Here is a 15,596-nt window from a genome sequence, read left to right as displayed (position 1 = left end):
CAAACTTTTTTTTTTTTAAGAAAGATTTTTACGAACTATTGATGTAGCTAATTCTTATTAGTTTTTATCTGGACCCTCTATTAAATAACATTTTTACTTACTAATAACCACTCATTATATTAGTAGTTTGTATAAAAGTTTGTAAATCTAGCATTTTTCTTATTACACAATAGAAAGAGTATAGTAGAGCATCCCCTCTCAACAAAAAGGCAATGACTTGATTCAAAAAAAAAAAAAGGCAATGGCTTTAACCTTTAAGTTAAAATGGGCCCACATATTTTGGGCCAAAACTTTAATAATGAAATTGAAATTGAGTCCCACAAATGGGCCCTACCATATACTAATTAAGAACATGCCGACAACCCCAAACGGCCATATTAAGAAGCCCACTAAAAAAAGCAAAAAAACAAACCGAACCTACTTTAATACTAAAGCCATAAAATAGTGAAAAGCCAAGGACAATATAGTAATTTCACTTTCCTTCCCCCACCAGACTCTCTCTCCGTTCTTTTTTACCGTTAAAACGTCGCCGTTGTGGCCACACTGCTCCATCAACCTCTTCCCTCACTGACAAAAAAAAAAAATCTAAGAGAGAGAGAAATTTCTTCTTCTTCTCCGAATTGGAATTTGAAACCCTAATTCTTCGAATTTTGAGAGAGAGAGAGAGAGAGAGAGATGGGAGGAGCATCGCTGGGTGGGTTGCAGGAGCATTTGAAATTAGCGAGGGAGTACGCTCTGGAAGGACTCTACGACACCTCCATTATCTTCTTCGATGGCGCCATTGCTCAGATCAACAAGTATTTCCTCTCTCTCTCTCTCTAGAATTCTCCCATTTCCTAGGGTTTTGGTTTGCTAATCTTGGATTTTCTTGGGAAATGTAGGTGTTTGGTAACCAGGAAATGTTCACATTTGATTTTGGGGTTTTGCTTGATTCTTGCGGTTAAATTTTTTTTTTTTTTGGGAGGAAGATGTTAAACATGATATTTTTTGAGGTTTTGTTTGTTTGGATTGGAAATCTTTGTGATAGTGGAAGGAAAATTGAGGCATTTTAACTTTTTGGCTGAAAAAACTTGGTTACAGTTTTACTTAGGTTCACTAATTAAGTCCAACTATTTGGGGCAAATGCATAGGTACAACATTGAAGTAAGTGTATCTTTTTTGTCACTGGGTATCTGGAAACAAAAGTGTTTACTTACTAAAACAGCTACTGATTTCGGCTTAGATTTTTGGCTTTCTTTGTTATTTGGAGTTATGTTAACTGTATGAAAATGTTAGTTTTGCAACTTTGTTGACGTATTTGTTGCTTTTACTTAATTAAATTTTTTTAGATGGGACATGGTAATTTCTTCCCAAACATCATTGTCAAATTCCGAGTAAGATTTATATGGGGTTGATAGAAAAGAAAACCATATCAACAAATGAAATTTGATATTTTTCAGTCACACTATTTTCCTTTTTTATTATTTTATTATTTTTTATTTTTTATGTCATTGATCTGTTTTTGTGCATAAGTTCACTTAGTAAAGCCTTTGAACTTCTATTGTGATTTCAGACACCTAAACACTCTTGATGACCCTTTAATTCGTGCAAAATGGATGAATGTAAAGAAAGCCATTTCCGAGGAAACTGAAGTTGTAAAGCAATTGGATGTGGAGAGAAAGGCATTCAAGGATGGTCCTGTTTCCAGACGCCCTTCTTCACCACCATAAATACTAAATCATCATTTGTTTTTCAACCATTAGATGAGTACCCGACTTCCTCAGGTGCTTCATTTGATGATCCTGATGTATGGCGGCCACCTACTCGGGATACTTCAAGTAGACGGCCAGCAAGGGCTGGTCAAATGGGCATGAGGAAGTCGCCACAAGATGCGACTTGGGCTCGTGGTTCTACTAGAACAAATACAACTGGCCGTGGTGCAAAGACTGGTGCTTCAAGCAGGGTTAACTCTGGTGTTCGATCATCAGCTACTGGAAAGAAAGGCACTGGTTCTGGCAAGTCTAGCAAGGCTGATTCCATGGTAAGTTGTTATACGCAAGATACTTGGGCAATAATTTTGGTTAATTAGGACTTATTGCTAGTACCAAATAGGTGGGGGAGTTTTATCTTCAATGTGGGAATTTTATTATCATACAATTGGCTCTTTGAGTTCTTTTTTTCATAACGATGCTGGCGCCAAAATTTATCTCGTACATCTTACACATTGGGCAGTTCTTTACTCTGTAATTACTAGTACCAAAATTTGAATATTTCTTTTCTGCATCTTATTTTCTTCTATGAAAAGTAATTGAAACCCAAAATCTATGTTTATTTGGAAGTTTGATTGAAACTGAAATTTTGTCTAGGTTTAATAGATTCACGTTCTGGAATGATTAAAACTAAAATGTGAAAACTGTCAAGACCTCTGTACCAAGTTCTTGTGATCTTGTGCGAAAAAAAAAATGTTGAAAGTTTGATTTGGTTTCTAAGGTAGCAACATGATGCTGGATCCAGTTATCCTAAAGTAGGGAAGGCCTTGACCACTTAGTTTTTACTTTCACTAACATGTAATTTGCCTTCTCAATCATTAAGTTGGTTTTACTGAAGTCCAACATAGGCCTTGACCACTTAGTTTTTTCTTTCACAAGCATGTAATTGCCTCATTGAGAGAATATGCTATACTTTGGATTTTGTTGATTGCTAGGCAAGTAATGGTGTATGCAGGGTTTTTTTTTCACATGGCTTAATCTTCATATATGATATCAAAAGGAAATAGTGAATGGGAGGGATGAATTGATCTATCACACGTCTATATCGGACTTTTTCGTTACTTGAATTTGCCTAAACTTTTTGATTTTTGTCGTGAAATCTTTGGGAATTAAAAAATCCATCGGCTGTAGCAATTTTTAGTTATTTTCATCAAGTTTTACATGGTATTTCTGATTGGAAACACCTATAATGATTAGCTTCTTGTGTTTCCGGCCTCTGAAAAACATATTCCTTTTTCTTTTCCTAGTATGATGAGCTATATTAGATTGAGGTTGTATACCTATCAAAAAGAGAAAAAGAAAAAGGATTGAGGTTGTCTATATTCTGCTAAATGTTTTGTATGTGGAATTATTAGAATAGTGATGCTGAAGATGGAAAGTCAAGGAAGGGACAATATGAGGGGCCTGATGCTGACTTGGCTGCAATGCTTGAAAGGGATGTATTGGAAACCAGTCCTGGAGTGAGATGGGATGATGTTGCAGGGCTGAGTGAAGCAAAAAGACTACTAGAAGAAGCTGTTGTGCTTCCTCTGTGGATGCCTGAATATTTCCAGGTACTCTTTGACTGGTTAAAGCTGATTTAGCATAAAAGTATAATGCACAAGGTTTGAGTACAATTGAATTATATTATGTTAGTTAATTCATGGTATTGAGACATGATATCAGGTCATCTTTCAATTTCGTATTTGGTTGTGTTCAGATGCAGATTTCTTTTTGCTTTATGACTGGTTTAACTTTTAATATTTAATATTTGCGATTTTCATGTCAAAATACAATCCAAAACTTAATTCTCATATGTTGATTGGGGTGTGAGGTTTTTACTGGTTCCTCTCTCATTTTCTGCATCTCCTTAGAGTTAAATGAATTTCTCTTGTGCAATGAGGTTGGTTTAAGCATATTGCTTCTTTGCTTGTAGGGAATTAGGAGACCCTGGAAAGGTGTTCTCATGTTTGGTCCTCCTGGAACTGGGAAGACACTGCTAGCTAAGGCAGTTGCTACTGAGTGTGGTACTACATTTTTCAATGTTTCCTCAGCTACATTAGCTTCAAAATGGCGTGGGGAGAGTGAGCGCATGGTGCGGTGCTTGTTTGATCTTGCAAGAGCGTATGCGCCAAGTACTATTTTCATTGATGAGATTGATTCTCTCTGCAATTCCCGAGGGTAATTCTTTCACCACATTTGGTTTAGGTTTGAAAAGCCTATTCACGTTTTCTCAGATGCTTTTAGTTTAAGATCTAAACAAGTTTTGTTCCCCCCACCAAAAAAAAAAATCACTTATGTTTTATTCCATCATTTATTATGTTCTGCTCCTGTAGTTTTGTGCATTTATGTTTTTTGTTCTGTTTCTCAAAAAAAAAAAAAAAAGTTTTTTGTTCTTGTGTCATATATACCCTTTTGTTTTCAACCCTATATGTTGAATATATAAAAATGCATGTATGATGCTTTGAGCTAGTTCACTCTCTCTTCCCGTCTTCCCTCCTTCATATGGCTTTATTTTCTGTATACAACCTCGAACCAGATTCATGAATATGTTTATTTTGAACTAAAATGTGAATTGATTGTGAAAATAATTTGTCAAATATGTTTTGTACCTATATTGAACCCAAGTTCACAATAACTTCTTTTCTTCAGGGCATCAGGGGAGCATGAATCATCCAGAAGGGTGAAGTCTGAACTTCTAGTTCAGGTAGATGGCGTAAATAATAGTTCCACAAGTGAAGATGGTACCCGTAAAATAGTGATGGTTTTGGCAGCTACTAACTTTCCATGGGACATAGATGAGGCTTTGAGGTTGCTCATCTCTCTCTTTTTTGGTATTTTTATACGGGTTTTCTTTACCCTGAGTTGTCAGTTATAATAACTATATTTTCTAGGTCTAAAAATGCCAAATTTTACTATTTGGATTTGTTGGCTTTCTTTTCTGCATTTAATTTGGTGGTAATCTAATGCAGGAGACGGCTGGAAAAGCGTATTTATATTCCTCTTCCAAATTTTGAGAGTCGTAAGGAGCTTATCCGGATCAATTTGAAAACTGTAGAGGTAAATTAGTTGATACCATTATTTTCTGACCATATTACAGGAGCGAGAGTTTATCACAATCTTGGATTTATCTTACTTTTTGTACCATCTTTTGAATTGGATTTGGTTAATTTCAGATATAAGGTTTTTTTTCTGTGATCAATAACATAAATGTAACTTAATTGGCATAATGCACTTTTTACTTTAATTTCCTGATTAGAAAATGAGCACTAAAGAAGAAAAATCTGTGGGCATGTGAAAGGTTTGATCATTTGTCTTGTTTCTATGGCTTAAACCTAAGTGATATTTTGATGAAGATTAACTTTTAAGGAACAGGCCGCTGGTCAATAAAGCTAGCCAGATGGTTACATGAGTTTATTGACCTATTCATGGTTTTGACTTTATTCACATGATTGCCGAATTCCTTACATTAAAATTAAATTCTTACAGAACTCATATGTTCTTGTGTGTGTGTGTGTGTGTGTCTTTTTTTAAAAAATTATTTAAATTATTTTTAGTGCTACTGCTTTGAATGGAGTCCGAATCCATCTTTTGGGGATTACAAATGATCATTTCTCAGCTTTCACCGCAGTACATATAAACATAAATAATTGGACGTTGGAAGAAAGTTTCTACAACCCTCTATGTGGCCATTTAAATGAGCATCCGCTTGTACTTTTAATCAAATGACCTATTTAATTGTTATATGAGTTATATAAATGATTTAATGAGTCATGATTAAAATACACATGCATGGTCTTATGAACTAATGCTACATAATGGGTTGGAGAAACCCAGTTTAAAGGAAAATTTTGTCCTAAATAATTTACAAAACAAAAATACCTTATTAATATTCAGTACCTTGTTTTGATAAGAGTTTGCCAAATATGCGGGGGTTCATAGAAGCAACTCCAACAAGGGGAGGAGGCTACTATTTGATCAGCCAGCCTAACTCAATTAGTTGAAAGCTCTTTTGGTTCTTGTGCAAGAAAAAGTATCCATGCGGACCTCTTGTAGCATTATCCGCTATTCCTGACAGCTCAAGTTTGTCTCCTTTGTCTGTGCCCTAATTCCTGCTCCTTGCTGCTTCTGATATTTCCTTGACGAATTAGTGCTGTAATAGTTTCCAATAATATGCTTGCATTTATCTTAATATTATTTTGAAGCATCTATGTGTACTTTTCAATATGTTTTCTGATTGATTATATTTGCCACGTATCAGGTGGCCCCTGATGTAGATATTGATGATGTTGCTCGCCGAACGGAGGGGTACAGTGGAGATGATCTGACAAACGTTTGCCGGGATGCTTCCTTGAATGGCATGAGGCGTAAAATAGCCGGAAAGACACGTGATGAGATTAAGAACATGCCCAAGGATGAGATTTCGAACGATCCTGTTGCCATGTGTGACTTCGAGGAAGCCATAACAAAGGTCCAACGCAGTGTTTCAGCATCTGATATTGAAAAGCATGAGAAGTGGTTTTCAGAGTTTGGATCGGCATAAAGATCATGCTGTACTGAAGCTAATAGATTAGGTGGTTTTTTTTTTCCTAACTAGTCGGTTTGCGTGGTCTGTGTCTCCTAATTGTTCCCTCATATTTTTCATTTATTTTTCGTGCAGCCGATTAAATTCAAACCCCAGGTGTTGGAACTTGGAAGTGTAACCTATTGTGTGCTATTTTGTATCTCTAATCACTCATGCAATGTAATATGGTTATGATTGCAAATCCCTTGTTGATCAACTTCGCTTATATCTCAAATTTTATTCAATCATTCCCTGATTCCCTGAATCTTGTTACCATCTAAAGAATGGAATGAAATATCTCTTTACGTTTAAGGCAATGGGGGCAGTCAGCAAGGCACATGCAGGAAAAGAGGAAGGCAGTTTTGCGGATTTGGATTCTCCAGATTTTTTTGAACGACTTTAATTGTGCAGCTTCTAAAATCTAATCTATATATTTAGAAACAATTCATCTCGTCTATCTATCTCTTTTGAAATAAGTGAATTGAATTTGGTTTGTTATCAATATTTAAATATATTTTGACTATTACATTGGATTAATATTTATTTAAAATATTGTTGACTTTCATAAAAAAATGGAATGACGTGATAAAATCTTACCGATAGAATTCCATAACTTATTTTGAAATAGATAGATAAGATTTTACGAATTTTTAATTTATATTCTTCACTTGAAAAATGCTAGGTTAATAGTATTTTTACAATACTTTCAACAAATTTGAGGTCATAAGTTTTTGGTGATTTTAATTTGAATTTACTACTAAAATTATTTTTTTACCTACTAATAATAGCCAATAACAACCTGTTATCTAATAAATATTTGTGAAAATATTATGAAACCGACGGGGATAAAGCATTTTTCTTTAATTTTATTATGCTTAAGCATTGGTGGTAGATTATTGTACATTATACTCATGTTAATAAAAATTAAAACTCAAAATATATATTTAGAAAAAGAGAAAGGTTAACAATTTTTTATATTTCTCATAAAAGTGGTGTTAAAAACTTTTATAATATAGATTAGGGAAATGCTAACGGATGCTCTTAGGGCAATGATTAACAATCCATTTGAAGAAAATTTTTATGGGAAAAGAAAAAAATATTAATGTTTTGACATTTTTTTAAAATTTCTCATAAAAATAATGTTAAGGGCTTATTTGGTAATATTGTTTTAATAGAATCGTTTGTATTTTTTGGAAATATTTGTGAGTGAAAAAGTGTGAAAATATATGTAATATTGTTTAAACATTGAAGACTGTTATTTAAACAATAATAACAAATGACTTCAAAACTTTTCTAAAATATATCCTTAACCATTATTTTAAAGACCATTATTTTAAAGACAATCGGTAGATTAACTTATAGATTATTAACTGCGGATATGCATAAACGCACAAAAAATAGTTCCAAATAGTCTTTTGAGTGGGTGGACATTCCAACACCTTTGGCTTTGACCCTGCCGTTTCTTTTTTTTTTGGGGGAAAATACGGCGCCGTTGAAAATACGAAAGCCCCAGAGGCATGTTTTAGAAAAAGCATATAGATTATTTTATTTATAGGGTCAGGAATTTGGTTGAACAATATTAAATTTAAGACGGCAAAAATATGCTTGACAATTGGAATGTGAATTAATGTCTGTGTCTTTTTCATTTCCCTCCATTGCTTCGATCGCTCCAGCTAACTACTAACTACTTGCTGAATCTCTAACTACATTAATTACTCACAATAAATAGCTAGAGTGGATATATCCCATACTCTTCCCCCATGAAGGTATACTTTTATTCGTACCCCTGCCCATATGCTGGTCCACATGGCAATTCACTTATGCTTTTCTCTTAAAATATTACTAATATACTACTCTGATTTAATGGATTCTTTGCTCAATTAATATAAGGAAGCTTCATAAAAAAGAAAAAGAAAATGGAAATTGTTTTTATCTTAGCTTGTTTGATTTGAATTTTTTGCTTTGGTTGGTCGGGAAAAAGAGAAGTGTTACGTTTATAATAATTTTGAAAAACTTTTAACAAAAAATTCTAAGTGATAAATTGTTATTGATTATAATTTGAACTCACTGTTGATGTTATATTTCTCTCAACTAACTAATATTCAGTAACAACTTGTCAATTAAAATTTGTTATGAAAATATTGTGGATATACATTTTACACTCAGAAAATAATAGCCAAAAATTCAGGTGAAAATGGTGGGATAGATAAAAACAAATTAAAATGAAAAGGAAATTTTAATAGGAAATTCAGTTGGAAATTTTAATTTAAAAATAAAATAAGAAGGGAAGCTGGACTGCAGCTTCCGGGTGAGATTATCATTACTGTTTAAATTTCATATAAATGCTCTGTCGACTTCTATCTCCCAACCATGCAAGCCCTTGCCCCGGCCACACAGCCAAGACTAAATCATGGAAAACTTTAATTACAAAATTTTCACTCTCATTTATTTGCATTTCCTTTTCTTCACTTTCTTCAGCTTCAACCACGCAGCCAATTCATCAGAGTTGCTCGACTTTGCCCCATCACTAAAAGGTAACAAATATTTGTCCTTGAACCGTTTGTTTCACTATATATTTTCTTTAAAAAATAAATTTGGTGTTTGATAGTTTATTTTTTTTATTAAATTCTTTTGGTTTTATCTTAAAGGACTAAAATGAAATTTGGGTTTTGAATTTGATTAGCTTGGTTGATAGTTATGGTGATTACAATGTGGGCGATGATGGTTTCTGTGTAGGTATTGCATGTGCAGTAATAGATTGTGTGCAAGGAACATGCAAGGACTCTAGTTCATTTCTTGGTTTTGAGTGTGAGTGTTACCCTGGTTGGAAGGCAATACAGATTGGTTCTTTGACCTTCCCCGCTTGTGTTATTCCTAACTGTGAGTCTCTCTCTCTAATCTCTGTATCTCTCACTCTCTCTCTCTCTCTCTCTCTGTGTTACAAGTTACTACACCAACGCATGTAGATATGAAGTGACTCTATGCATAGTTAATACATCTGTTTTTTTAATGCACATGTTCGGGTCTCTATCTGTTTACAAAGGAATGGAAAATGCTAAGAAAATGTCCTGAAGACAGTGGAATTCAATAGATTTTTTCATTTTCATCTCTCTCAAATTAAATAAAGGGAAAAAAAAATCAGGCTTTTATTTTCAATTCCTTTTCAGGAATACTTTTAAAATCATTGATTTTACCCATTATAGGAATATTTTTATTAATTTTAAGGATGATTATTAACCTTTAGAAATTTGAACAACATGGAAAAAAAAAAGGAGGGAAAAAGGAAAAAAAGAAGAAAAAAGTCTATAAAGTTGAATTATGCCCGAAAGTAGATAGGGATGGCAATTGCCTGCGGTTGGGTTAGATCATAGGTGTCTTGTCTTCCCTTGGATTGTGGAAAATCCATAGCGATTCTAGAGGACATATCGGGGTGAGATGGAGTGGAAACATTTTGTCATTCTTAATGATGAGACTTTGACATTGTGGAATTGAAATAAAAGAAAAAAGGGAGGGGCATGCCGAAAGTGTTTCGAGAGAAAGTGTTTTTATTTAAATATATTCAATAAATTACATGCTTATAGGCCGGGGTAAGGTAGAATAGGACTAGGAAAACCGCATGAGGCATAACAGTGTAGGGCAAGTTGAGCTAGGCAAAACATTTTTGTCATACCTAGCAAAGCTCAAAGAAAACTAACACTAAGGCCCTTCTATCTCCTTACTCTCCCTTTACCTCAAAGTAACTTAAGCTTCCAATCCCTCTCAACCAATTCTACAATAAGTCTAAAAACACAATAATTTTCACTATTTATTTTTTCAATATTGTTGAAGTGACAAATTGTAAATAGTGTAAAATAACAGTGATATCAATGATGGTCTCATGTGAAGGGATATTATACGAATTAGTCCATTACCTAAAAACTTTGAGAAAAAAATTGTGAAATTTACTAGGTTTGTAGTATTGTTGTAATTCCCTCCACATTCCACAACCCATAATGTTGGAAATAATGGGTTTTGTACAATAATTACAAAGCAAGTTCTTGGTTTAGTTATAAAAGACAATAGAAAACTATTTTTTGTTCTTATTCTAAAAAAATAGTATTTTTTTTTTGTTTGTTTTTAAAGTCAATTTCTAAAAAATGTTGTTCCAATCAGGCCCCTTCGACCTGAAATTTTCTTAGTATTCTTCTCCGCTTTGTGTCATAAAATATGCAATTGCAACAAGATTGTGAAACATATATTTCTCATTACTGTATTAATCAATTTTTTATTTCTTATTACTAATATGTTTGACAATTGTCAGAGACTACCAGGGGCAGAGGCATGTACATGGGTGGAGGGGCCTTGGCTCCCCAAAATTTTGAAAATTTTCTTTATATATATATATATATATAATTATTTCAATGTTTTCAAAATTTAGCCTACAAAAATAAGAATTGGCCTTCCCAAATATTTGAATTAGTCCAATAATGCTCTTGAAAAAAAATAATTGGTTTAATAGTTATAGAGACATAATTTTATTTTTCGCAAATTTATTTTTTATTATAAAATGTGCTATTATATTTTGTATAACTTATCAAATAAAATAGTGTGTATATAATAAAAGAAGCGTGTGTGTGCATGTGTGTGTATATGCGAGGGGGGTTGTTTTGGTAAATATATGGACAAAGTTTAGTTACAAAATTGGTGGTAGGCTAAGGCTACAACCTTACCTAATATTTTTTTATTGGAGGTGAATTTTGACAAATCCACCATTAGATTACATTTTCTTCTTATATTCTCCATATTTGCAAAATTTTTAGAAAATTAAAGATCAATAGTTATGTCATCAATCAATTGTTTAAATTGCAAGTTTTTGTAGTTTAAAATTATGCATAAAATATGAGCTTATAGTTCATATAATAAATAATATTCGATTGGCATAAAATTTAACGCGTGTATTAAGAGCGTAAAGAACATATAATCCAACATTTGGATTTTCAAAATATGTAATTATTTTAATGATATTGAGTAAAGTTGTAGCCTTAGGCTACAACAAATTTTGTAGCTAAATTTTATCCTAAATATATTAGTGCCGCAACTTGGCTCTCCAAACAAAAATTCCTTGCTCCGCCCCCGTAGACTACTCTCTTGGATTGCCAGTTTAATTTATAATTAATTATGTTTCTACTTCCTAGATTAAGGAAGAACAATTTTTAAGATGAGAATTATTATTTAATTGATGCTAAGGTTACTATTTATTACCTTATCATTATTCATTACAAGCTGATGCACCGGATTTTAAACACAAAACAAAAAGTACTTAAAAATATTACTTTGACATTGCTGATATTGCACCAATTATATTTATTTTCTTTTGAGCACAAATAATTATATTTATTCTCATGTCTATTTATAAGCTTTTTGTAGTAAAATTAATAATAGCTATAATATTTTCCTTTTTATTTTACTTTCTTTGTTTTGAGCGAAATGATAAGCCATAAAATTGGGTAAGCTCTCTTACCAAAAGCTTCCCTCTGAATCTCCATTGAAGCAAAAAAATGAGAAACAATTTATGACTCAACCACTTTGATATTGATATGAAACAAGCATTGGGCCCCTTCATAACTTATGGTGTCCATTAGGAACTCAACAAACTATATTTGGGTCCAACAATAAGTGAAAACAACTTCCTTTTTGCTATTTTTCAACATAAATGCTATGGGAGGGAAAAAAGATGCATGTAGGATTGGAAGATTATTAGTTTATTACTGCAATTTTTAATTTTTCATTTGCAATACAAAGACAGGACAAATATTTAATTGGATTATTGATGACATTTCAGGCTCAGTAAATTTCCAATGTGGGATAGGATCTCCAACACCATCCCCACCAGCAGCTCCAGTTTCACTCCTTGCAGATGATGGTACATTCACTAACCGTAGCATATTTTCGTTTCCAAAATGAAATGAATAGGGAAAATTATGCCAACTAAACTAAGCAATTGTTACAACTTGTATCTATGTATGTGTGAATTTTGTTACAGCTTGTGCGTTTGTTTGGTGCGGGGATGGAACATGTGTGACCAATGGAACAGGATACAAATGCCAGTGCAATGACGGTTCAGCGAATTTGATGGACAAGCCAACCTTAGCTTGTTTTAAGGAATGTAAGTAGATCATTATAACTACAAGAATAAGCCCGAATAATTTATGTTTCTATTTAATTTGAAAAAAAAGCATGTTTAGCTTGCACCTATCAATAATAAAAATAAGGTTCAAATATATTTATCTTATATAAGTCTCTTTTCGTCAAATATGAGATTTGGGGTTAGATCCTCAGTTACATTAAAAATCAATTGATGTCTTTATCTTATATAAGTTTAAAACTCTTTGTCAAAAAAGAAAAAGAAAAAGGAAAAAAAAAACTAGTATCGACTAATAATAAAAATAAGGTTTAAATATATTCATTTTCTTCCTTTCAAGTTTCAACAAAAAGATTGAGAATTTTGTTTTGTGTATAATTGGTCATTGCAAATCCTTTTTGATAGGTTACTTACGAGGAGATTGCAGGAATCTTCATTTAGGCTCGATTCAATCGTCACCACCACCACCGAGTCCATCTGGTTCTTCAAGAAATGGTATGTCACCGCAACCAACACCACCTAGCACATCTAGTTTCTTCAAGAAATGGCATATAAAATGGAGGTAAATTTATGCAACATAATTGAAAGTGCTTAATGTTGCCTTACCTTAAATAAAAGAAGGTTTCATTTTTGTTTTCTAATTTTATACAGTGCCTTTTTCTATCTATATGGTAATAAAAAAATTCAAAAATAATGGGCAGAGTCCACAAATGATCAAATTTGGGCCTATGAGCTCTAGCCCCTTCTCTCCTGATTTGATTTGATTGGATTTTCTGTCTTTTTTTGGGTTGGAGTTTCTGAGTTCTGCCTCAAAAGATTACTCATAATTGCTTGAACCTGTTAGTGGGCACTAGGCAGGGCTTATTTCTAGGCTGTACTCCATGACAAGAAGTAATAAAAAAAGAACAAGAACGAAAAAGAACTAGATAATGGAAAACAAAAAAAGAAAGAAGACAAAAGAACCGAAATTTTTGTTTGTTTTTGTTTTTGTTTTTTTGGAAACAACCAAAATTTAGTTGATAACTAAAATTGTAGAAGGATGGCATTGTGCTATGGCTAGGCCACTAGCAGATTGTCATTTTTTCCCCTTTGAAAATTGGTCCTCTTTGTTCTAGTTTTTGCACAATAAGATCATAAGAGCATTCACATTGGCCTTCTTAAAATTCTTCCCATATTTTAAGATAAGAATATATTTTTCCTATTTTAGCTAACCACTTTACAAAACACCACGTCAACTCTCTATTTTATATTCTATTTCATAAAATATTGTTTAATTATTTATATTATTTTTCTCACTTTTGAAAACTCCACTTTTCTTTATTCCAATTAAGAGTGTGTATGAGTCAGGTTAGAGGGTTTCAACCCAACCTTGTCAAGTCGGGTTGAGAAATTCCCCTATGGATTGGGTTGGGTTGGGTTAGTGGGTTGGGCATGCATGTTTTATGTATTGTAAAAAATTAGGTGTTCATCAATTATTTTAAACACTTTTTTCAATAAATTATTATAATTCATATAATATGTTTAAATTATATTCCAAATTCTTAAGTTTATCGAAACTAAATTTCAAAATCTCAAAATTTATCAAATTAGAAAATTAAAATAAGGGTAATAAAATAAACTTATATATATAGTGGGTTAGGTGAGTTGAAAATATTATTAACCTGAACCTGACTAGACCCAATTAAGGCTTAAAATAAAATTTCAAACCAACCCACAAAAACCAACCTAAGGTGTTGGGTTGGGTTGGTGGGTTTGATACACACTCTTAACTCTTAATTTCAATTGCCAAAACACAAAATAATAAAGTATAGGTTTGGGGAATGAAATGGGTAAGGAGCCCAATTTGGGGCTTTTGTTGGACCGCTCTACTTAAATTGGGGTCTTACCCTACTCTAGGGAGTCTAATGTGATTGCTCTAAATACGGGTTTCTTTTTCTCAAATTCAATTCATACTTATTAATTTATTATTGATAAAATTTAAATTTACTATATAAAAATAAGTCTATATAATAAAAATAAAAGATCAATCTAAGACCTGACTGTTGTTTTGAGTTCCACCAATTGGCTGCTTTTTTAGAGGGGTTATTTTTCTAAGTTGATGATTTTTTGGGTGAAATTGAGATTGCATGGAGATTATCGTGAATAGAATTATTTCTTTATGTTATTCTGTTGAGCTACGTAGGCTCTAAAAAGTACTTCAATAGTTTATTTTATGTAATTTTAATTTTTAATCATTGGACAGTAGGGATTTGGGTTAAAAAGAGCTATTTCCTAAAACTTATTTATTATAGAAGAAGCTATTTCCTAAACTTGGTATCGACCACCACGTTCCCTGATTTTTGTTTTTTCTGGAATGGATTTTCCTTCTAACATACCTAATTCTGTGAACTTACCTGTTTATTCTTCTTCCCATTTTATATTTATATTTATTAATATGCTTAGCTAATTCATCATGTTCCATGTGCAGGAATTGGCGAAGTACCAAATTGCTCAAGGAGTTACTACGTACTAACTGCAATAATGTTAGCAGCAATCTTTCTAACTTGGGTATAAAGCTGGGTGCAAAGGAGATCAAGACAATGAACACAATGATGACAGTAATAAATATAGTTTGATTAACACTCTTTTTTAGCCAATAATCATAAGATGTTTGTTATCAAGTTGCATATTTGGGGGTAAAATTTTGTGTTTAAATTCCTTTTTGTAATGCACCCAAGTTAGAAAATGATCAATTTTAGTTTCTCCATATATTTGGTCCACAAATTTGAGTTTCTCTTTTGCTCAAAATCATTAAGGAAAAGAGGCCTCAAAAAAATGTTGCAGACAATCTACCTTGTTAAGCATTGCTAACAAAGATGGTATGAGGATGTTGGAAATCAGGCCATTTATCTTCTGATTGGCTAAAATGTGTTTAAAGCTCCCCAATTTCTTGCTTTTCACTGATTTCACATTGGGACTGCAAAAATTTTTTTGCTAAGGAAAGGTACTTAACTTAAGTTTACACTGCCAAACTTAGTTGGAGTTTGGCATGTAGTACAAACCTAACTATTGAACTGACAAGATAAAGATCCTAAATGTTTTGATCAAAGTACAGGAAGAGTGACCACTTGAATCATGTGTGTTGCTTTACTTAGTAGAGGACAAGTCATGTGCCCAAGGGAGATTTCTCAATTTCTCTTATCAT

The 15,596-nt window shown here is 32.8% G+C and overlaps 2 protein-coding genes across 3 annotated transcripts; both read left to right on the top strand.

The window, feature by feature from the left end:
* The first annotated feature begins 540 nt into the window (after positions 1-540).
* LOC112021071 (katanin p60 ATPase-containing subunit A1) lies at positions 541-6,493 on the top strand. Its single transcript, XM_024053640.2, is given in 8 exon segments — positions 541-797; positions 1,553-1,704; positions 1,707-2,020; positions 3,104-3,301; positions 3,664-3,908; positions 4,380-4,538; positions 4,700-4,787; positions 5,989-6,493. Coding segments are annotated over 8 exon segments (1,560 nt in total). The 5' UTR covers positions 541-675; the 3' UTR covers positions 6,271-6,493.
* Positions 6,494-8,667: 2,174 nt separating this feature from the next.
* On the top strand, positions 8,668-15,158 carry LOC112021072 (uncharacterized). 2 transcript variants are annotated; one of them, XM_024053643.2, is made up of 6 exons: positions 8,668-8,825; positions 9,028-9,171; positions 12,113-12,193; positions 12,314-12,436; positions 12,818-12,907; positions 14,880-15,158. In XM_024053643.2, exons 1-6 carry the CDS (start codon positions 8,702-8,704, stop codon positions 14,963-14,965), a joined length of 648 nt encoding a protein of 215 aa, XP_023909411.1. In that variant the 5' UTR covers positions 8,668-8,701; the 3' UTR covers positions 14,966-15,158. The 2 variants fall into 2 exon arrangements, with proteins under 2 accessions (XP_023909411.1, XP_023909410.1); XM_024053642.2 differs by having other exon boundaries at positions 12,818-12,974.
* Positions 15,159-15,596: the final 438 nt, after the last annotated feature.

This window comes from Quercus suber, unplaced genomic scaffold (genome assembly GCF_002906115.3).
Source record: "Quercus suber isolate HL8 unplaced genomic scaffold, Cork oak 2.0 scaffold_131, whole genome shotgun sequence".
In the NCBI taxonomy this organism is placed as follows: Eukaryota; Viridiplantae; Streptophyta; class Magnoliopsida; order Fagales; family Fagaceae; genus Quercus; species Quercus suber.
Note: the sequence above shows the minus strand (reverse complement) of the source record. Positions and strands in the feature narration are given on the sequence as shown.